A 24193-nucleotide genomic window follows, 5' to 3' on the forward strand; every position below is an offset into this window, starting at 1 on the left:
AAAAAGTCAAGCCAATAACAAAAGACAATAAACAACATTCTCACAGGGGTTTGGCAACACACTTTCCTTTATTTAAAAATAGTAGAATTTAAAGAATGCAATTTAGTGCACCACCTAATATATTTATAGTGCTTTACATGTAGCAAAATACTCCACAGGACAAATCTGGGTTCACAAGATATCTGATAACTGCCACTCACCAGGACTACATTAAACACGTCACTCAAGAGCATACGTTTCTACAGCTTGTATATGCAGTTTACTGGTGGTGGTTAGAATGGCAGTACAAAAATACAGATATGACAGTGATTAGAACTGAATTATTTTTTAGATCCCCCACCTTTATAAAAAAAAAAAAAAAAAAAACAGACCAGATTATTAGATCATTTTATGGCAGTGTCTGTTAATGGGAGAAAAAAGTTCAATAATTATTTTAGTTGTACTGTGGTCATTTAGATCACCAATAAAAAGCTTCCCTGTCCCTGCAACACTGTTGATTAAAATATCACAATTCAATATACCGACAAATGCCAACATGTAATCCAGATCTACAACTTAGGTTCTTGAATTAATAGGTACAAAAACTAAAGAAAAAAAAAAAAACACATTGAATGGGTACAAAATTAGTTTCAACGACTGTTGAAAAAATATCCCAAAATATACAATCAGATGGCACGGGTGTGCAAGAATGTTCTTAGATGTTCTGGAGATATGAATTTTGCAATCTTCTTTATATGATATGATAGAGAGAGAGACCATGCCTTGCAGATAATTCCTTAGTATTGGGCAATTAACAGTTAATGAACTTCATTAACAGCAATGAAAAGTTCTGCTTTACAATGGCTAGAAACTATAATGTGAATTTGCATGTGCTGTATGATAGTATCCACACATATCTGTTTTATTATGAAAATCCAACATAAATTAATTCTAATGTGGCAACAGGAGAGGCAAAAAAAAAAAAAAAAAAAAAAACATTTAGAAAAACTAAAGGTTTATATATATAATGCAAAAATGTTATCAATTAATGCTTAGCACACCCTTAAACTTGATAAGTGACGAGAATATGATACAAAAACAACATAAAACAAACAATGTACAAAAAAATAACTAAAATGACATTACAACCCTTGTGTTGGAGTATCAAGCACTGAGATTCTCTTGCACCTTTAGATATGTGACAGACACATTTAGACAGTTAGCAAATAGCAATATTTTCATTGCATATTAAACAGATATGCCCCAGATGTCAAACACATTTGCAACGGTTTATGAGATGATCTGTACTGAAATGTTTACACGCATTAAGCTTGACACAAATGCATTTCAAAACAGACACACACACACACAAAAAAGTAAAAATGAAAATTGCTAATGCCAAACTGCTGTTGGTTGTCATTCAACACTAATAACTCAACATCTGACAATTTCAGATTTAAATACACAATGTAGCCTATAACAGTGGAAAAATATAAAGGAAAAAATGGGTATTGTATATACGTGGGTATATACTTTTTTTTTTTTTTGTAAAAGAAGAGAAAGGAGATGGGTTTGAAGACATCTTTCAAAAAAAAAAAAAAAAACGCCGACACAAGGACCAAAAAATCTTTCCAAACTCAAACAATTCCTAACCTCGGAAAGCTTAAATGTGGGATTGGTTCACAGGATGCAATTTTGTGGCCAAAGTTTGTAAATCAGTCAGATAAGAGTGTCGGGGCACATCATGAAGTTTAGCGTGGTGGGGTTAGAGATAGTACACTGAGCAGATGGCGCGCATCAGTGCAGACCTAATCAAAGCTAGTATTGACTAACACCACGGTGTTCTTGAAGCAAAAATGGGATTGAAGCCAGACCACCAGGCATAACACAAAAACATTTTCATTTATGATGATAATAATGTTGACTGTGGCCCACTGGAGCCAAACTTGCATATTAGATAATTTGCTTGTATTGTTTCTATTTGCTAGTGATGGTGAACATGCGGCACTGATTGGAAAATGCTGTAGATTTCAGTCCTCCAGATACAAATGCCTCATAAATAACACATATCCCTTAAAGCCAACATGAAACACCCTTGATAATCCATTTTACATCTATAATGTGACATGTCTACTAGTAAAACAATATGTTCTTTGACTAAAATGAATGTACATTGGGACTAATACTTTATCCATATGGAATTGACTGTTTCTTTGCATACCAGGATGGAGCTAAACCTGAATGTTCTGTCTTGACATATCCCAACAATAATACAAATATATCAATATTTATAACCTTTATTAGTTAAAGCTGCAGCCGTTAAAAGGTACAATTTGTGATTTTTTTCCGCTAGAGGTCGCTAGAAGCCTATTCAAAACAAAGGCGTAGTTTGATGACGCCAAGTTTTAGAGCGGAAACTTGGGACATGTGGTCTCTAACTCAACGGACGGTGCAAAAGAATAGGGATTGGAGTCTGGAAGAACTCATGTTCGTGGATGCGATTATTAACGTTACTGTAGTATGAAGCAGAGCAGGACTGATTGTTGCGGGAGCTGAACGAGGAGCTGGAGCGATTGATCAACACACGCCTCATGAGCAGCGGGACTTTTATTATGACACAGCCGCCAGCGTCGCTTCCGCTTTTCCGGTCATGAGTTTACGGGAGCTGTCCTTGTCGACAGAACCAGCGGCAGATGGTAAACAGTAATTATGTTCCATAAATAAGTAACACAATCCACCATAAAACGTGCAAGAAGTAAATAAGGAACTGCTTGAAGCAAGCTAGTGGTTTGCTGGACGCTAGACACTATTTCCGCATTTGTCCACGGCACTGTTGTCATGTGGTTTCTACGTCAGTAAAGGCGGTAACAAAGGTAACTGACGTCATTGACAGGCGACTGCACTGCCCCGTGTCACTGTTTAGAATGGGAATTTTCTCATGATTTACAAGTAGTTGAAAACATTAGAGATATTGTTAGTAATCAGCTGGACAAAATATATAACACTAGCCTAGTGGTTTTTGGATATTTTACTGCAAAAATTTTACATATTGTACCTTTAAGTTTTGCCTGTTTGTCGCCATCTCTGTTCGAAACCTGCAGTTATTTGCGGAATTATCATCTTTACGTGGGTTGTGCACCGGCACGGCTCCTCAGCACGGATAAAATCTAATGTTTTGAGGAGAATGTGTGGCTGTCAGTCACCGCTCTGAATCACAGGTCGAATCGGAATCACAGATTGTAGTATTTTCACTGGAAAATGACACCTGAACAAGTAACAAATCTGCCAGCATTATAATAAATCGCGCTACCACTGGTGATGAAATCTAACGATCACTGAACTCATATCACATCACACCATGCAAATTATTATTATTGTTATACTTTGTTCTCGAATTGTTAATGTTAACAACATCAGCATCGCGTAACTACGTGTATTTAGCTTGTATTAGTGTGACCTGTAGATTTTTTATTTCTGTACAGTCTAATCTCTAATGTTAATTCGTCATACCATACAATCCGCCATCAAAATGATGTTTAATTATTCCAGCTGCTGTGAAAAAAAAGGCTATAAATGATCCATCACCTGCAGCATCCACACATGCGATATAGCCTACTAGCTCCTTTTTCATGTCGTACCTGAATTATAAAACGTTATTACAAGCTCACCGTTTTGAATCGGGCTAAGGTAAGGAGGTAGTTTTGAACACTGGCTGGTTATATACTTGCTCAAAAACTGATTTTGGATCATTTTTAACCAAAAAAGGTTATGGACTGCAGCTTTAACCAACATTGAATTAATATTTTTACTATTAAGATTTAAGAATGGCTGCATTACCAACCACAGTAACCTGAAAAGTTTAGATGTATATATAATTATAATATCCCCTTGCCTAAAAGATAATATATAACAATAGATAATAATATATGGATAACAAAGCCATAAAAAAGAAGAAAAAAAAAGTAAATGGGGTCAATTTTAGTTTCATGTTGACTTTAAATGCTTCCAGGCAGAGAAGTGAGTGAGGTTCAGTCTGCAGTTTCTCAGTCTTTCACCTTCTCCATTATCGTAATAAGCACAGATGGCTCTTATAGCAGCAGTGTGTACAGTGACAGAGTTTCTACACTCATCCTGAGCAGAAGCACTCTTTCCCCTCCATTTCAACAGAGGATGAACGTTAGAAGTAGCTGTCGCTTCTGGTCCCAACTGTTTTACGGAAAGCAATCTTTCTAAAATACAGTAAACATAGATTGTGTATCAGTGAGTGTTTGATGGGATGAGAGGTGTTATTATTTTTCTCTCAATCTTGAGTGCTCTATTACGTCCCACTCGGTCACACAAACAATGCGCACATGGCCAAGCTCTTAAGGGAGGTCATGTAGTCTCAGTGATAGCCAGTGACAGTAACCCCACTCTGGATGTCTCGCAGCCATCATCATGCCCGATCTACTGCTTAGTGATTTTTAAACCCTAAAAACGGTCTGCTGGTAAACACACTTTCACTTCAAAACTTCATTGTCAAGATGCATTTCCTTTGAACCAAGTCCCTTTAGGCAATGTGATACAGAAGCATTATCACTTCATTTAGCAGGAATGTAACCATTCCAGCCTGATTCTCGAAACTAAAAGACAGATGGAGACAGAAAAGAGCCGAGAGAGACAGAAAAATAGCACAGGCCATAAAGCTGAGGTGTGCAGAAACAGAAACACTGCAGACGCTCTTTCTCAAGATGAATTATAGTTTGGAGGATTACAGTCTAACTAACACTACAACTGTGTTTGTATATGGTTCTCTTTCTTTTTGGCTCCACACAGTGTGTGATTTAACTTTAATACTTGTCATATCTTGCAAGGAAGCAGTACTGACAATATGTTCTGTTGGGTTAGCCTTATAGTAGTAGACCTGAAGCTTCTAACTTGAAAGAAATAGTTCATTCAAAAAGGAAATTTCTGTCAGCTCATGTCATTCTGTACCCTGTGATTTTCTTCCGTGGGACACAAAAGGAGAACAGACCACCAATTTAAGTAATTATCTGGCTCAGAACTCGTCAGAAAGGTCAGAAGATTTCTGCAGAATTAGAACGCCCATCAATCACAAAGTTCTATAAATGACCACGTTTAATCCATCTTGCCCTCCGTATTAGCATATTACAAGTTTTTGTGTTGCAATAAGTTGCATTTCTTGAGAAACTCAAGGTTTACATCAAACCTGATGAAATGCATCTTTATGCACCATATTTGGATATGCATATGCACGAATGAGATCTGGTGGAGGGCTGTCTGGATACAGAAAGCCTGGAATATACAGTATATTCGGTTACACTATTTTAAGATGTCTTTGTTACACTGTAATTATACATTTTAAGTACTGAGTAATATTAAGTAACTACTTAACTGTACTTACTATAGGTTTAGAATTAGGGTTTGGTTTGGTTTAGGGTTATTTGCATGTAATTATGCATAATTTATAGATATTACAATAGTAACTACATGTAATTAATTCCTTAGATTTATATAGCGCTTTTCTGGACACTCAAAGCGCTTTATATATTGAAGGGGGAATCTCCTCAACCACCACAAATGGGCATCATGCACCTGGATGATGCGACGGCAACCATATTGCACCAGAACGCCCACCACACACCAGCTTATTGGTGGAGAGGAGATAGAGAGATGAACACAATCAGTGTATGGGATGATTAGAAGGCCATGATGGTCAGAGGCCAATGGGCAAATTTGGCCAGGATGTCGGGGTTACACCCCTACTCTTTTTGAAAGACATCCTGGGATTTTTAAATGACCACAGAGAGTCAGGACCTCGGTCTCCTCTGAAGGACAGTGCTTTTTCACTATACTGGGGAGTCAGGACCCACACAGACCACAGGTTGAGCACCCCCTGCTGGCCTCACTAACACCTCTTCCAGCAGCAACCTAGTTTTACCAGGAGATCTCCCATCCAGGTACTAACCAGGCTCAGCCCTGCTTAGTTTCAATGGGCAACCAGTCTTGGGCTACAGGGTGATATGGCTGCTGGCCGTATGTGACATATGTAACAATGACACTGTAAAATAAAGTGTTACCGTATATTCCAAATTTACTGAATCCAACTGTTGAGGAAAAGAGCACTAGCACTAGTCATATGCACTACTTTTATCATATTTCCCCCTCATTTTTAGAGTTCAAAAGTGAGTTGTCAAAAGTACCAAGTGAAATTTAAAAAATGTGACGCTTTGAGCGCTGTTGAGCGGATTCATAAACGCCTCTGACTGGCAATTGTGTTCACACGCTCATCAGATATGTCTGTGATTGGCTTCAATGATCAACGCTTCAAAAACGTTGTAAATGGTCATCAATGACGCTCTTCACCAAGAGCTTACACAGATACACACGGGAGTGTCTGAAAGCAGGCGTCTATCACGGACCAGTTCGCAGAGGTACCGATTGGTACCGAAATCAGTCCTTTTGACAACTCTATTCGAAAGCATCTGCTCTCGTTGTATAGAAAAGAGCAGCAAAACATTCTTCAAACTGTTTCCTTTTGAAGTTCCAAAAACTAAAAGTCCTGCAGGCTTGGAGAACATGAGGGTGAGTAAATGACGACAGATTTTCATTTTTGGTTGAACTAACTCTTAACCTCTGCCAAAAATGTAAAAGCTACTGTCCTAGGGAAATGTGCAAACATAAACAAGGTGGAATCTGCGCTATTAGGCTCTGTCTCAACATTCTTTGGAGTACAGACTTGGATTCATTAAGCAAAAAAATGGTCAAACTCACAAAGCTCTGCCTTTTACTAATGCTTGGTCTACTTGTAACCTTCCACCTTTTATTCTATAATAACTGCACTTCATTGTCAATGCTACAGATTTTTAGTAGCAGTTCAGTTAAAATGACCTTTTAGTGGTTAACAAACAGGATGTTTTTGCTTGTATGTGGGCAGCTGGGTAATCAGACAGTCTGTATATGGTAAAACAGTCCCTATTTGATGTATTATACTGACATTAGGTTGTAATGGTTCTCATCAGGGTGAAACTTTCGACGCGTTTCAATGCATCCTCAAATCACAAACCTTTAAACACAAGAACAAGCTTGTGTAGCAACACACACAGACAAACTCAGATTCCTGGTCATACCTCGCTGAAGTCAGAATACTTGTACCGCCTCCTTCCAATCATTAGGTGCAAAAACAATGACATTTATGGGGTTGGGGCAAAGTCACTTATAAAAAAACGAACAAAAAAAGTCTTGAGCCGAAATGACAAAGATTTCTGTCTCGTACAAAACTGCATCATGCTAAAATGGAGCTGTTTGTCATTTACACTGTAGATGGAGGTGATAATGAGCGACGCTTTTCAAATTCATCCCACCCCAAAGGTTTCCAGTCTGATGTCTTCTCATCGCTCTGTGTGTTGGGCTTAAGAATTTACGGATTAGTGAAGCCACGCAGTTTGTCATCATTATTCTCCTTCTTGCAAACGTTAGTTAGTTCAAGCGTAAAATAAAGGTTCTAGAGGAGATGGAGAAAGTCAGAGGCCTCATGGGGAGGATGCTGGCCAAGAGTTGGTCCTCTCTGGTTCCTCTCTGTCCCCAGGTCTCTTTGGCAGATGAGCAGACGGGGGAGAAAAAGTGGAAAAGAGACAGACCATGACTGAAGTCTATACAGGATGGTAAGGTGTAAGGTGGGGAATAATGGGAAGAGGGGCTGGCCAGTGGTGGAAGTTAGATACAAGAGGAGGAGCTCTCCTCCAGAGTCTGTCCCATAAAGCACCAGGTCTCCTCCCTTGATACACGGCCTTGTTAGGCATCATACTTCTTCCCGCTTCTGTGGATCTGATGGAACAGTGTCATGGAAAAGGCCATTCCCAAGAGCTGAAATGACAAAAATCCAAATGTAAAGGTTAATGACACACATGAGCTATATGTCAGCAAACAGACGGCTTGGCTGAATGGAGACAAAAAGTGCATGTGCGCCTAATCAAACACTTAGAGAAACCAAGGAGTAAATGTCCTATATACGAAATAAAGCGTTTATAAAATATAGTTAAAGGGTTAGTTCACCCAAAAATGAAATTTCTGTCATTTATTACTTACCCTCATGCCGTTCCACACCTGTAAGACCTTTGTTCATCTTTGGAACACAAATTAAGATATTTTTGTTGAAATCCGATGGCTCCGTGAGGCCTGCATAGGGAGCAATGACATTTCCTCTCTCAAGATCCATAAGGGTACTAAAAACATGCTCCGAAGCTTCCTGAAGCAGTATTTTGAAACTGGCCATCATTATATAAGTCATTATTTGTTTTTTTGTGGCGCACCAAAAATATTCTCGTCGCTTTATAATATTAATATTAATATTGAACCACTGAACTCACATTAACCGATTTAAATATGTTTTTAGTACCTTTATGGATCTTGAGAGAGGAAATGTCATTGCTCCCTATGGAAAATTCTGTCATTAATTACTCACCCTCATGTCGCTCTAAATCCGCAAGTCTTTCGTTCATCTTCGGAACACAAACAAAGATCTTTTTGATGAAATCTGAGCGATCTGTCCCTCCATAGACAGCTATAGGACTACTAGACAATGCTTCAAAAAGTTCAGAAAGAAAACGTAAAACTAATCCACATTAATCAAGCAATTTAGTACAAATTTTCTGAAGAGACACGATCGGTTTATATAATAAACAGATTGAATTTAGGCTTTTATTTACATATAAACATTCTTCAACGCACACATCAGTTGTGGTAGACAGAAGCTCAATCATGTTTGCTTGACGCGTGCTAGAACCAATGAGGTTCATTCTCGTGTGTTACGCAGCACGTTTGAGCTTCCGCAAGACGTTTGTTCTCACACGTCTAGTTTCTGTTGAGCTTCTAAATTCAATCTGTTCATCATATAAAGTGATCGTGTCTCTTCAGAAAATTTGGACTAAACCGCTCAATTCATATGGATTAGTTCTATGATCTTTTAATGAACTTTTTTAAGCATCAAAGTTTCAATTGCGTAGCTGTCTATGCAAGCTCTCGGATTTCATCAGAAGGATCTCCATTTATGTTCTGAAGATTAACGAAAGTCTCACGGGTTTGGAACGACATGAGGGTGAGTAATTAATGACAGAATATTCATTTTTGGGTGAACTAACCCTTTAACAAATGTAACCTTATTGTAAACTGATATTTTTGCCAGCACACACATTTCTTGTTTTACTTTTTATTTCATTATAGTTTTGTCATTTGTCAGTTGTTTATTTTTAATTTCATCATTACAGTAGATGATTAGCCATTGATTTATTTATTTTTTTTGGTTTTATTTTATTTATTGTTAATTTCTTTATATTATAATTGATTTTTAGCAATTTGGCAACTGCAAACAACCAAACAAATGTTGACAGACCTTTTTACAGAGAGACTTGAAAAAAATTGACGTCATCTTGTAGAAAAAAAAAACAAGTTTTTTGAAGACACATACTGTCATGTAGGTAAATGGAAATGTGTTGCAAATATACTGACTCTTTGAAGTTCATTTTTAGATCTATCCTGATACATCAAATGCACAGCGGTGGTCGACATTCCACAATCATTATCTTAAAGCTGCAGAACAGCACAGTTTTTATCAGAAGCAGGAAGCGCCAACAGACTCGGAGTGCGGATTAAATCTGATTCTCTCACGTCTTTGAACTTTAAAGGTATTGCATCGCTTCTTCTTTACACTACGAATTCCCACAGACACTGAACAGTAAATCTTGGCAGACTCTCGCACAGACTTCAGTGTGAGACTGGTGGAGAAGTCTAGGCCTCAGCAGTGTCTGACAACCAGAGATGCACTGTGTTCGAAACCCGTAGGGAAATGAGTCCTTTCAGAATCCATGTGTTTTTATGAGAACACTAATGGAGTACCATGGTATTATAAAGCTTTTTGGACAGTGTAACATGGTACTACCATGGTATTCTAACTTGCTTTGGGGTTTATACCGCATCCATGTGATCAAAAATTACAGTAAAAACAGTAATATTATGAAATAATACTTTTTAAAGACCTTTTTAAGACCAAGTAAAGTAAATTTAAGGAATAAATTGAAGGGAACACAATTTGTCAATCTGTTCTCTAAATGTAAATGTCTATGGAGAAACACAATGAGCTGTATTAACAACACTTCAAAGTTTGAAAATACAACTTCCAACAGATATCCATTAATTCATTTTACAGAGAAGTAGCTTGAATACCTCTGCTCCCAAATATTAGAATATGGAAATAACTTTTACTGTGTATCTTCTGATCACATGGCGGTATTTTTTTTGTCTTCCAGTTTGTTTTCAAGTCCAAATGTCTAAAGATTCTTAAATCAAGATGCTTTTACTGGAGCTACAAAAATATGACAAAATATGAAGTCTTGTTTTCTGTGAAATTGATCAAAATTGAGTTTATGATTAAAACAAGAACAAATATCTGCTAATGGGATCAGAAAAATCAACTTAATTCAAAGGGATGTTTTCATAACTCATTGACAGATATTTGTTCTTGTTAAATTTTTCGAAACTTCATTTTAAAGCTGCTATCCATAACTTTTGCCATCTCTGTTTGAAACCTGCAATTGCAGTTATATGCGGAATTATTATCTTTAAGTGCATCGGCACAACTCCTCGGCGCGGATCAATCTAATGTTTGCTGTCAGTCACCATACCAGTGTGGATACTGTACTTCGGAATCACATCAATGGAAAATGTCATCTTAACATGTAAGTAACATGTCTGCCACTTTTGTTCTGACCAACTGAGGGAAAAAGTATTGGGCCTAAAATAAATTGCGCTGCCAATGTCGATTAAATTGTTATACTTTGTTCTTAAATTGTTAATGTTAACATCATAAGCATTGTGTGACTGTGATTTTGATTAGCGTAGATTTCAATTTCTTCTCCGCAGTCCGAAGTCTTTTGATTTTTGACCACGGCTGAATCTTCAGTTGTCACTGAAGATTGTCATTTAGACCTTTCTGGATTACAATCTGCCATCAAAATGATAAGTTTAATTATTGCAGCTGCTGTGAGAAAAGGCTATAAACGATCCGCTACCAGCAGCATCCTGCGATCTCACGATATTAGGTGAAAAGCAGTCTCGTGATAGTGTGAGGGTGAAATTAGGAAAGAATATCCCACCGCTACGTTAACATTACGCCTCCACTGTCATTTTGCTTTTTATATAAATAAAAAAAAAAACATTTAATTCAGTTGGATAACGGTCGCTGCCGCTCCATATTAACAGAGTACGCGCGATCGCAAAAGTGAAAGTAAACGCGAGTGCGTATTCAAACGCGATGTCACTACCCCGCATTTGAAAGCGGCTCCCTGATGCATGCAAATATCTTCCAATATGAAAGCTATCTTAGGCTGGGCAGTGTAGTTGTAAGCATCTATCAGCTCTGTATCATGCTTAAAGAAAAAATTAGTCTCTATTTGCACTTTGAATATTGAGAGAATGTTTTGATTATAGTTGCACTTATTGATTACACTTTTTTTACACCATTTATTTGTATGGTAACACTTTAAAATAAGTATTCATTAGTTAACGTTAGTTAACTTTACATGAACTAAGGAAGAACAATACTTATACACCATTTTAGTTAATGTTAATTTCAACATTTACTAATACATTGTTAAAATCAAAAGTTGTATTTTTTAACATTACTTAACGCACTATCCTGAACTAACCATGAATGACTATTTTTATGTTTAACTAACATTAACAAAGATTAGTAAATACTGTAGCAAAGATATTGCTCATTGTTCATGTTGGTTAATATATTAATGTTAATTAATGAGACCTTATTGTAAAGTTTTACCATTTTTATTTATACAGTACTCTATTTCTATGATCAGTTTGTGGAAAGGAGTTCAGTTAGGAGGTTGTAAAAGTTGTAGAAGCTCATAAATCATGTACAGTAAAGTCTGAAGAAGGAGAGAAGCCAGTTTGTGGCAAAATGTTTTACAGTGCTTGAATATTGTTGTCTTTTACTGCATATGATAATTCACACTCAGAAAGTAGAACTGAAATGACATTAATTACAAGATGATTAGTTAAAACATTTCAAATACACCTGCAGATTATTTTTCTAATCATGTATTTCATAATAGTGTAAAAATCTCTTCTCGTTCTCGTGAAGTCAATCTCGTGTCTCATCTCGTGAGCTCGTCACACCCCAAAGGCTAAGCTAAGGAGATAGTTATGAACACTGGCTGGTTATGTACTTGCTCAAAAATTTATTTTGGATCATTTTTAACCAAAAAAAGTTAAAGACTGCAGCTTTAAATTTGCATCAAGTAATTGTATCTTGATTTAAAGTAGTTTAGAAATTTGTATTGGAAAACAGGACAAAAACCACTGAGAAAGTTATAGATTTTTTTTGCAATGTATGCAACTTTTAATGTAATGACTTTATGAATTTAAGACGTTCTGCTTTGATTTAAGACATTTTTAATGCCTTGATTTGTGTAAGAGTGAACTAAAACTTTTTAAGAGCCTTTTCAGACCCGCAGAAACCCTGTTTATATTAATATAAAATGTGGTAAAGAAACATTTATTTTTATTATCAATGCTGAAACATGTTGAAATATCAATGTGATACATTTTTCCACAGGATTCTTTGATGAATAGAAAGTTTATAAAAAAAAAACAAAACAAAACAGCATTTTGAAACATAAATCTTTTGCAACACTATATGTCTTTACTGTCTTTTTTATCAATTTAATGCATCCTTGCTAAATAAAAGTTTTAATTTCCATAAAAAAATACTTATCCAAAACTTTTGAATGGTATTTCATTGGACATGAATAGTAATCTAACAGCGCAATGAAATATATGAAAGTACCACGGTTCTTTGAGGTTTGTTCAAATCCCTACACTAAGTATTACATAAGAAGGCCCACTAATAATTTAAAACAACAAAGCACTTACAGAGCACACAGTTTAGCGACTAAAAACCAGATTTGGCTGGCTTTTGCTGGATGAGATCTAAGTAAATCACTTGTGACTTTCGCCCCAGCTCAGCCCGTGAGGAGGATTAGGTGGCAAGTGTTTGCTTACAAGCTTGAGGTCACTTCTTAGTACATACTGAGAAAAGTACATAGTAAAGACCCCTGTGTGCTATTATCCTCAATAAACCACAGCTAATTACAGACCATGGGTTTACGAGAACTCGTGGATTAACCCAGAGACCATCTTGGCTAATCCAACATTTTGTATTCTGCCTTGCATTAAATGACAGTAAACCAAACTTTTGACGGTCATGTAAAACGATGAAGAGATGCACTCAAATTCAGTTTGTTAACTTTAAAAGTGGCAAAGATGCCAAAGTATGAAGTCAAGCAAGCTGTTGAATCAGGAGTTTGGACTATACTTAATATGTCTCGGCCTAGTTCCAAGAAAAATCTTCAGTTTGACATTAATGCAAGGCACTTCTGCAGAATGTACACATTAGACCACTGAATTCATGCTCTTTCTAGGGCTATAATGAACCAAGGCAAGACATCATCCGGGACCGTCAGACTTTCACTTTCTATATATTCGCCTATCAGCAAGCCCTAATGATCGGTTCACCTATTCTCTCCTGTGCTGACTGTGGTGCTCCATACATGTGCTTCACCGTTTCAGCAGAACCAGAAAAGACAGGCACGCTCATTATCACCATCGCATCTGACACACTGAGTGATGGCAAAACACACCAGCACACATAATCTTACCTGAACTACCAAGATACACATGCCGATGGTTCCGAGTAGGTGCTTATTATCTTCAAGCCACTCTTCAACTTTCTCGTAGCAGCCCTGGAAGGCAGGAAAAGTCATGAGATGCGATTTACCTTCTGGGCGAATGCACTAATACAAACAGATTGTGTATGTTTCACTTTGTAATTTGCTAGTTGTTAATTCTGATCTAGAGAAAATGAGCTGAACTCCAGCAGCAGTGGAATTCATTTGAGTGCATGCATGAGCGAGCGAGCGACTGCTGCGGCTGCATTTTCAACGCGCAGTGACTAAAAAAAAAAAAGAATAGAAAAAGCATATTCAGCGATATACTGTATGGTGGCTATGCGAAAAAAAAAAAAGACAAAACAGCTTTGAGTTGGCGGTGTTGTGGGCTGCTTGTCAAACTAACGTACTGAAAAGGAAATCCATTTCCAGCACAACCGAAAACTGTGGTGGTCATACAATATACTGTAATACCTTCAGATATGGCAGAACTCCTGTGCAAACAGCCTCATGTCACAATTCTTGTGTCTAATTCCTCTTGTTCTATGAATTTAAAACAATTTATGTTGGCTAGCTGTTTAACTTCTGCGGATGAAGATAAATTTAACAATTAAACGGCTTGTGGTTGTGTGTAATTTCGCTCCCTACAAGGCAACGGACTGGAAATCGGGACATTCAAAATTTTCTTTTGTGGCAATTTCACAAACATGCTCGTTCTATTTTAATGAAAACAATGCATTTGAAAAGAACATTAAAAAATTCACTAAATGGAATTGTCTCGTCTCAAGCACACACTCCGTTAGTACCTCTGAGGTTACTAAAAGCTGCAGATAAGACAGTCTGACATGTAACATCAGCTACTGATGTACACAACAGCTCTGTCAAAGGCACAAAAATATTCCCTCAAGAAACCACTGCCCCCCCAACAATCTGATTTAAACATTAAAATCAGTTTTTGTGAATTAAATCAACTCCCATAGGGGAAGACAAACGCATCTAGAGTCCAAAAATGAGAAGAAATACATAAAGATACACGACTCTTGTACTTTACAGACGCACTTAGAGCTCCTACCAACAGAGATGTCTATGGCTTTTATCGCCTTTCATTTATTAATAATAACTCTTTTCAAGGACAGAAAAAAGAAATCCTTTTTTTTTTTATTACCTCCAGTCTTTTCTTTTATCCTGTCTTGATTCAGAAATGTTCTTTAATGAATATAAGATTAACAGTCCAAATGTATTCAAAATGAGGATGATTAAAATTGAAAGTCGTACATTTGAAATGCAGTACAAGTATAGTTCACTTCACATGTCAAGGCAATTAAAGATCTGAGGAATTATGGCAACATTTGTCATTGGTTTAAGTGCAGGTGTCCACTCACCCGTGTCCAGAACATGTTGGTGGAGTTGCGGCCACACTCCTGATAATGCTCTTGACAGCAGCGGTCGGGCACCACCTTTTCTTTCAGAGCCTCGTGCCAATCTGTGTACCCGGTTACTCCACAACACTTCCACTGTCGGGGGACAACGATACATTAAGTTCCAGATATTGCTGTGTACATTAGAGAAAATTTTCAACATGATCACAACTTCACAAAGAGTACCTCAGCTTGGATGATATTCCAGGCGTTTCTCAGTCCAATGTTGTTGTCTGTGTTGTAGAGCGCAAGACCATCTTTCAGGTCCTGCTTTGCATTCTCACTGACCTGTGAACAGCAGAAGGAAAAGTTCAGTTATAGTCAATCACAAATCTCATCTTGATTGTACCAATATTTCAGCAAGACCACTAAAATTATAACAACGTAATAAAAATAATGATATTTAATTTATATATATATATATATATATATATATATATATATAGTATTAATCATTAACTATTGTATGAAGTCATTCATATCTAATTATTCATAACTTTTGAACTAGTTATTCATAAATTAATAAAATTAATCACACACAAACATACGCACACATGTGCACGCTATGATTAAATTGTATTATATCATTCATATTTCTACATAATTTGTATTAATCATAATGCATTGCATCTTTCATGTCTAATTCCTAATTTTTTTTAACTGAATACATGATTATAAATTCAAGTAATTGCATAGTTTGAAAGCTTGCATATATATTCATTCAAGTGGTTTGGATGGATAAATGTACATACGCATAAATATCAGCAATGCGAGGCAAACAGATTGCAAAAAATGAAAAACAATATTCAAGTCCTGAGTGAAATATTATCTGCTTGTCTACCCTAATAAGGAGCATCTATTTATTTAAGATCTTCCATTGGGTTCTTGACTATGTGTCAAATTAACGTAATTAGCATCATTAATTGATGGCATAGAGAATAGAGCGTAAAAAAGCATGCCATCGTTGATGCTGGAGAACAACATACTCATATACGCCACTCTGGAATCACTATCATTTCCCCCTCGGCTGTGGTAGATAAATATTTCGCTGGCAGTTTTAATGAGGTGTACGATCTCACATTAGTGGTTCAGTGCACTCTGGCCCGGAGCGACGGAAGTGCAGGGTGATTACAGTTTGACAGAGCGGTGGTCCTGATATAGACACAAGCCAGATTAACATCGTTTCACCCAAGAGAAAAAGAAAACACCATAGTCTGGAATTTCAGGCATATTTCAGTGAAAGATAGTCTCTCACACAGCGCTATAAATAAGATATACAGAGATAATATCTGCACTTACTGCTTTAACATGATTTATTGTCACAGTTTGTATTGCTGTTGTATTTAACACTCCCCGTTCTGCTCACTTCTGAAAGACTCTGAACTTCTAAAGAAAATGTGACCGGTGCCTGTGCATGATGCTAGGATGTTGTGTGTGGTTGCTTACTATCCCAAAAAAGTAGATTCCAAAGTATTCCTAGATATGATTTGGGACCCTTCATCGATGCAAATCTGTTGTTTTTGCCCATTTTATCATCTACCAGGCAGAAATCATGACAGTAACATCACAGCTCTACTCAATAAGCCACAAAATTTAAAGGGATAGTTCACCCAAAACTGAAAATTCTGTCTTCATTTACTGACCCTCAATTTGTTTCAAACCTGTATGAATCTCTTTCTTCTGCTGAGCACAAAAGAAGATATTCTAAAGAATGTCAGTAACCAAACAGTTGACTGGCCCCATTGACTTCCATCGTATATATTTTTTTCCATACTTGGGGCGCGTCAACTGTTTGGTTCCCCATATTCTTCAAAATATGTTCTTTTATGTCCAGCAGAAGAAAGAAATGTGTAGGTTTGGAACATCTTGAGGGTGAGTAAATGATGACATTATTTTTATTTTTGGGTGAACTATCCCTTTAAGGTATAATTCATGTTCCAGGGAACACACATGGTTAAAAAATTAAACAAATAATAAATAATAAAAATATATAAATAAATTTGAAATGCACGTTTTGGATAAAAGTGATTGCTAATTGCATAAATGTAGTTTAAATGTAAAGGTGTGGGCCGAGGTTCAAGGATAAGTAATAGTAATGCTTGCCTTAGCAAATACCACTAATAATAAAGCAAACTGAAACATCCATGCTGTGAAACATCTTTAAATGCTGAGGGAAATTAATTAATTAAGAGTATTAAATTTTAATTCTGATGATCTTTCAAATGTATGTAGAAAAATTGGGCTAAAATGTTCTCTGGAGACCCTTTCATGTGATTTTTTTTTTTTTTTTGTCATTCATTCCAGTGATGCCATGATGAAATAAATTCAGCAAATGATGCACAACTGCAGCAATAACGCTAAGTCAAGGCAAGATATTAAAAAGCTGCTATAAGGCATATGTCTCTCACTGGAGTGTACACTCATTAGTGCCAGACATTTTTCCTGGTGGGTACACTGTGTGAGTAGCCACGTTTCAGAATGGAGAATAAAACGAAAGGTGAATAAGCACCATCATTCTCCTCTACGGAAACATCTTGAGTCCGAGGAGTCTCATTATACAAGAATACATCAAAGCACACTCTCAACTCCATCAGAGAACACTGTGACATCACTCCTTTCACATCCTGCTTGGAACACATGATGATCACAACTGTTTGGTAATGGCTGTTCTTTCATACCTAAAGTAAAACATCCCAATTATCCAGCACATGAGACTCCCATATTCCACACGGTCCAATTACAATTAGGCTCAGACTTCTAATAAATTCTTAATCAGCTTGTGCCTGAAAAAAAAATCATGCAATTCTGTTCATCCAGTTCAAACTGCAAAATAGCATGTCTAATGGAGGGATGTTACATGTCCGACTAAGCCTCCCTAATGCCATGAGCTGCGATGGGGTTCCTAGAAAATAGATTTTTTTTACTTTATTTATTTATTAATTTTCTCACAGTGCAATGAAAAGGCACAATGTATAGTATCAGGTCATAAAAATAAGACAAAGTAGTAGTGTAAATACTTCAAAAGTACTTCACAGGTCACTTAGATTTTTTTTAAAGAAATCAATAACGTTCTTCAGCAAAGATGCATTAAATTGATCAAAAGTGACAGAAAAGACATTTAAAGGGTTAGTTCAACAAAAAATGAAAATTCTGTCATATATTACTCACCCTCTTGTCGTTCCACACACGTAATATTTTTGATAAAATCCGATGCCTCCATTGCCAGCAAGATAATTAACTTTCAGATGCCCAGAAAGCTACTAAAGACATAACAGTTCATGTGACTACAGTGGTTCAACCTTAATGTTATGAAGTGACAGGAATACTTTTGATGCACCCAAAAAACAAAATAATGACTTTATTCAACAATATCTAGTGATGGGCGATTTCAAAACACTGCTTCAAAGCTTCATGAATCTTTTGTTTTGAATCAGTGTTTCAGAGCGTGTATTAAACTGCCGAAGTCACGCCTCAGCCCCAGTGGTGAACCATTGAAATTTCAAAACACTTATCACGTAACGAAGCCTCGTTTTCTGAAATAACGTGACTTTGACAGTTTGAGCTTCATAATAAAAAACTTGTTATTTTGTTTTTTTTGGCGCACAAAAAGTATTCTCATCGCTTCATAACATTAAGTTTGAACCTCTGTAGTCACATGAACTGTTTAAAATACATCTTTAGTAGCTTTCTGGCCATCTGAATGTGTTAATTGTCTTGCTGGCAATGCAGGCCTCACTGAGCCATCGGATTTTATCAAAAATGTCTTAATTTGTGTTCTGCAGAAGAACAAAGGTCTTATGGGGCGTTCACACCAGACGTGACTTGCGCGAATAAATCTCACTATTTGCGCGTAGTTGGACGCTTGAACATTTTGAGTTTACTCGCTTCATTCACGTGTGACATTCGCTTCATTCGCACGTGAAATTCACTTCACAACAAACGCAAATTTGCGTCATGAGAGGGGCTCTCCCTCTCCTTTAAATATGTGTCCCAGACTCTTCCACACACTTCCTCTGAATAAATACACAACTCGTCAGCGGTAAAGTAGTTGTAAAATACAGCGAATAAGCTCAATTTGCTGGCTTTAGTTAGCTTGTAGTCTCAATATTTATATAGCCTATAGCTCAAATTGAGTAAAGACCGTTTTTTACAACTTCTCAGATTGTCCGACCTCCTCACTCACTTTCTTCCAAGCAAGATCATTTTTATTTCTGTATCTATAAAAGTATGAAGATGCATCTTACAGCGACAATGATTTTGTCCTACATTGTTGTATTGGATTTCTGCGAATTTTCGCCAAAGTTCAGATTTTTCAACTTGCGCGATTCGCCCAAAACGCCCAATCTGCGGCGCCTCATTCACGTGCCGCAGGATGACTATTCGCATCTTTGCATTGACTTAACATGTAAATCACTCGCGCTTAACGCTTCATTCACATCTGTTGTGAACGCACCATTACATGTGTGGAACGACATGAGGGTGAGTAATTAATGACTGAATTTTTATTTTTGGGTGAACTAAACCCTTTAATTTGACAAAAACAAACAAATGCTGTTCTTTCTATTTATCAAAGGATCCTGATTTAAAAAAAAAAAAAAAAACTATTTCACAAAAAAAAAAAAAAAAAAAAGCAGCTTATAAACTGTTTCAGCATATATTCACCAAATCGGCATATTAGAATGATTTCTGAAGGATCACATGACACTCAAGACTGAAGTAATGGCTAAAGAATTGCTTTGCAATCACAGGAATAAATTACATTTTAAAATATTTAAAAATAGAAAACAGTTATTTTACATTTTAATAATATTTAACAATATTACTGTGCTTTTGATCAAAAAGATAATGTAAAAACCTTAGCAATAGCCTGGAAACAGCAATGTATCCAGTAATCACAAATCTCTGGAAAAGTTACTGAAAGTCATGGAAATACATCAGTCAAAATGTTAGTGAATATATTTCATGAAAGGTTTCAGGGTATTATAAAGCACATCATCATTGAAAGGCAGCAGTCATGTCAAATAATCTAGTAATCTTTCTTCTCATCCAAAAAACACAAAGAGGGCTAGTGGATGACGTTGGAAAGACTCTCTTTTCTGACAACAAAAGGAGTCTGTCCTATTCTCAGGGGCGAGCGCTATCTGCAATGATAAATATCCTGTCACTGAAATGAAAAGTATTGGTGAGGTGGTGCTCTGATCATATTCTGGCTCCAGTTGCCATCTTGCAAGCCCTAAGGGATGAGCTATGCTAATGCAACATACTGTTAGAGCATCATATTATGCATAAAGTTAATTAGATCTTCTCTAAGACACTGAGTTCATGGGAAGAGTGCCAGTGTAAACGAAAGGTTACTGTAAGGAAGTTACGAACGAACTGTCAATCTAATTATACACTACACAGGAAGAAGCAAAATATTCAGATGGATGAACTGCAGTCCAATTGTTTATCAATATTTTATTTGTTTTCTGGGACAAGAATATAATAATCTGCTAGACAACTCTGGCCAAATTTGTATTATTAAAGAGCTTTGAATTCTACAACTTCTCAATTAGCATCTCATATCATTACCAAGAGCCTTTAAATCCAATAATACTATACTAGTGCTCAAAAAGTGAATGGAGCATATGTTTCCCATGGCCTGTGGCTGCTTGTAGCTAATGCACAGCTCATTAGGAGTTTGTATACCTGGCCTTGGGTTCTGTTTAAATAACGTCTGTCCAGTTGGATACACGGTCCAAAGCCATTTCAGCCAGCGCAAGCATCTGGATCGTGTGAATGACCTAGCGGCTATTGGTGTTTGATTTGTAATCATTCCTCAAGGTGGTTTCCTATGTTCTCAGGCAACTTGTTAATGTAAAGATGTTAGTGTTTGTTTGGGAATGTGGAGGGTTTGACCAGAGGGTCAGATGTTAGATGTAGCTAATGGATGACATCATCTTCTATACCAACAATTCTTGGGGTGAACTGGGAACAGAAACAAGAGGGAATGGTTATACACAGAGAAAACTGTGTGGGTTTTTTTTTTGTTCTCATGTGTGTCTGAGTCTCCAGAGTGTGGATAGGTTTAGACAGGTTTGTCATATCGTTGCCCTGGGGACTTGGGTTTGTGGAGAAGTGTCAGCACAATGTTTGTGTGTTGAGGAAAGCCTGCTGTTTACTAAAGAGTAGAGGAAGAGAAAGATGAGGTCAGATAGCAGATTCTTCACTGTCCATCACCTCTGCCTACGCCAACAAAAAAGTTTTAAGATATTTACAGAATGCAAACACACACCTTTAAATCCTGACCAAAAGTTCAACCAAAAAAGGAAACTGTTAACATAAAATTGGTCCTTACTGTATGACTCTTATGACACTATATTCCAAGTCTTCTGAAGTCATACAGTAGGTTGGTGTGATTCATTGCTTGGCTTTCCTCAATAGTTCATTACTTTTTTTGCATCCTCATTTAATGTTTGATATGAAAAAGAAAGACCTGTACATTATTTAAAAGTCCTCTTCCCTAGGGGAAAAAAGTAATAAGGGTTTGGAACATCATGCGAGTGGTTTAATAGAAGTACTGGGCAGTATGATCAACATTCTGTATCATGGTATTCGTTTGAGACTCTGGCCATTTCACAGTGTATGTTTTTTTCTTTTTCTTTTCACGACTGGACCTTTATATATAGTGGCTGTCAGGATACACAGAATATAAACTCATTGTAATCTCACATACAAAGCCGGGGTCCGTTCTTCGTACCTCACTTAATACATCTAATGATTTGACAGATGCCAGATATTTTAATCGCGTTAACTGAACTCTGGCTAATTTGGTTCTTCAAATGAATTTGCGGACTGGATTAAAATATCTAGATTAAATTATCTGCGATTACTGCACGTTCATGTGTTCCCCGAAACGGCAGATGTATTGATACTCGAAACCACAATCAGCAATGCAATGATTGGCTGGAGTCAAGATGGAAACGTAGTGACATCATATAATTAAAAAAGACACCTGACAAAAAACTCAACAAATTTCTGCAACTTGTATAAGGAAACAGTGAAGAAAAAAAAAAAAAAAAAAAAGAGAGAGAGAACATAAAAGTTATAATAGATAGATGAAATGTGCACTGTTTTTACATGACTCCTATTATTTAGACTATATTCACGATTTCCTATTTGTGCAGGCTTTACATTTTTATTTCAATGTTGTAATTAGCAATTAATTTAATTTTAACTTTAAAGCAGATTGTCATATGACAGCATTAGTTAAATTTTCTTAAGCATCAAGATCAAGTTATCTGCATCTCCTGTGCTGCATCAACCCACTCCCATAGCGTCACCATTCAAATTAATGCATGCACGGCATAGACTAACTGTAGCCTACATCAAGACTCTTATTTTTATCCAAAATTATTAGGTAATTATTTCATCACAAATAAATCTTTCAACGAGTAAAACTGCCGGTCTCTATTAGACTACACAATTTTATAATATTTTTAAATCATTATTATTGTCCCTGGTTCACATAAGGGCACGTTTGTAAGAAAGTAGCAGTGGCTGGGACAGATTTTATGTATCAATTCCACTTAAAAATATGCAATCTAATCCTGTTTACATGAAATAAGCCTGCTCCAGAGCAGGTTTGAGCTTACAGACCTGTTGTTATGATAGCAAGTCCACGATGAGTGTCGAAGAACCGAACAATTCAAGATCGTGCCAAATCGTCATCAATCAGATCCAGCTAACAGAGTAAGCGACGTACGAAGAACGAACCCCTGGACGATAACCAGTGTTGCCAAGTCTGCAGTTTTCCCGTGGATTTGGGTATACTTTTACACTGTTGCTGCGGGTTGTTTTCCGCAGGATGAAACGACTTTAAATACCATGATATTTGGCCCCTGGAAAGCGAATTTTACCAGTGGAACCCCACCAAAAACAAGGATTTTATCCTCCAGAAAGCATGTAATTTTCCACATTTCATTTTTCTGTCATTTTTCAAAGTTATCACTCTAAAACAATCTGTATTTGAAGACTTCAGATACAAAAGCCTCTAAGTGCTGTCTGAAATTTTCTTCTAAAATAAGCATTTTTATTAATCTTGTCTGTTTATGTTCAGTTATTTCACTTTAATGGCAATGAAAAGGACCTATTAATTGCTATTAAAGTGGAATTACTGAAACTAAACATACAAGCTTGATAAAAATGCTCATTTTAGAAGAAAATTTCAGATGGCACTTAGAGGCTTTTGCATCTGAAGTCTTCATTTTATAAAGAGTTAAATTAAAACATGCATGAAAGCTTGTGTGATATTCCCTAAAATGTTTTAATAAATTGTATTATTATTCGTCCTACTTTAAGAAGTATATTCTGCTGTGCAATGGTAATATATTTCTTTCATAATTTCTTCAAGTTAGACCAAACATTTATTTTGACGGGTTGTCGTAAAGGCCTGAGTTCATGTGTGTATATACACTGCCCGCCCCCCCAAAAAAGTCGCTGTTTGGATTTTAATAGGCTAATACTTAAGAATATATGAATGGATCATTATTACAATGATTATTATGTTTCTAGCATGTTTCATGTTTGGCAACAATTCTTTTAACCCTTAAAGATGGAGTGTGTAGCTTTTCATTTCTTAAACAACCTTGTAGGAAGACACATCATGGCCATGGCCACCTCTGAGTCCAGACCTTAATTTCATGGAAAGTCTCTGGGATGTGCTGGAGTAGACTTTACAGAGTGCTCGACTCTTGCATTGTCAATACAAGATGGTGACCAAAAAATGACGCACCTCTCAATGGAAATAAATGTTGTGATGTTATTTCCATCGAGAGGTGCATCAAATTTTGGTCAAGATCTTGTATTGACAATGCAAGAGTCGAGCACTCTGTAAAGTCTACTCCAGCACATCCCAAAGACTTTCAATGAAATTAAGGTCTGGACTTAATTTCAGGTGCCAATTCATGTGTGAAAATGATTCTTCATGCTCTCTGAACCATTCTTTCACAATTTTAACCCTGGTGAATCTTGACATTGTCATCCTAGAATATGGCCATGATTTGATTCATTGCACAG

At 36.6% G+C, this 24193-nt stretch overlaps 1 protein-coding gene across 5 annotated transcripts in view; it reads right to left on the reverse strand.

The window, feature by feature from the left end:
- Nucleotides 1-49: 49 nt before the first annotated feature.
- Nucleotides 50-24193, reverse strand: part of tspan9a (tetraspanin 9a) — a 241296-nt gene continuing 217152 nt past the window's right edge. For all 5 annotated transcript variants that reach the window (XM_067390091.1, XM_067390090.1, XM_067390088.1 and 2 more), the window contains 4 exons: nt 15323-15424; nt 15101-15232; nt 13710-13793; nt 50-7845 (listed from right to left, as the gene is read on the reverse strand). In XM_067390091.1, coding sequence (XP_067246192.1) covers nt 7774-7845; nt 13710-13793; nt 15101-15232; nt 15323-15424 — 390 coding nt within the window. In that variant the 3' untranslated portion in view covers nt 50-7773. The remainder of the gene's footprint in view (nt 7846-13709; nt 13794-15100; nt 15233-15322; nt 15425-24193) is intronic.

This window comes from Chanodichthys erythropterus, chromosome 7 (assembly GCF_024489055.1).
Source record: "Chanodichthys erythropterus isolate Z2021 chromosome 7, ASM2448905v1, whole genome shotgun sequence".
Classification (NCBI taxonomy): domain Eukaryota; kingdom Metazoa; phylum Chordata; class Actinopteri; order Cypriniformes; family Xenocyprididae; genus Chanodichthys; species Chanodichthys erythropterus.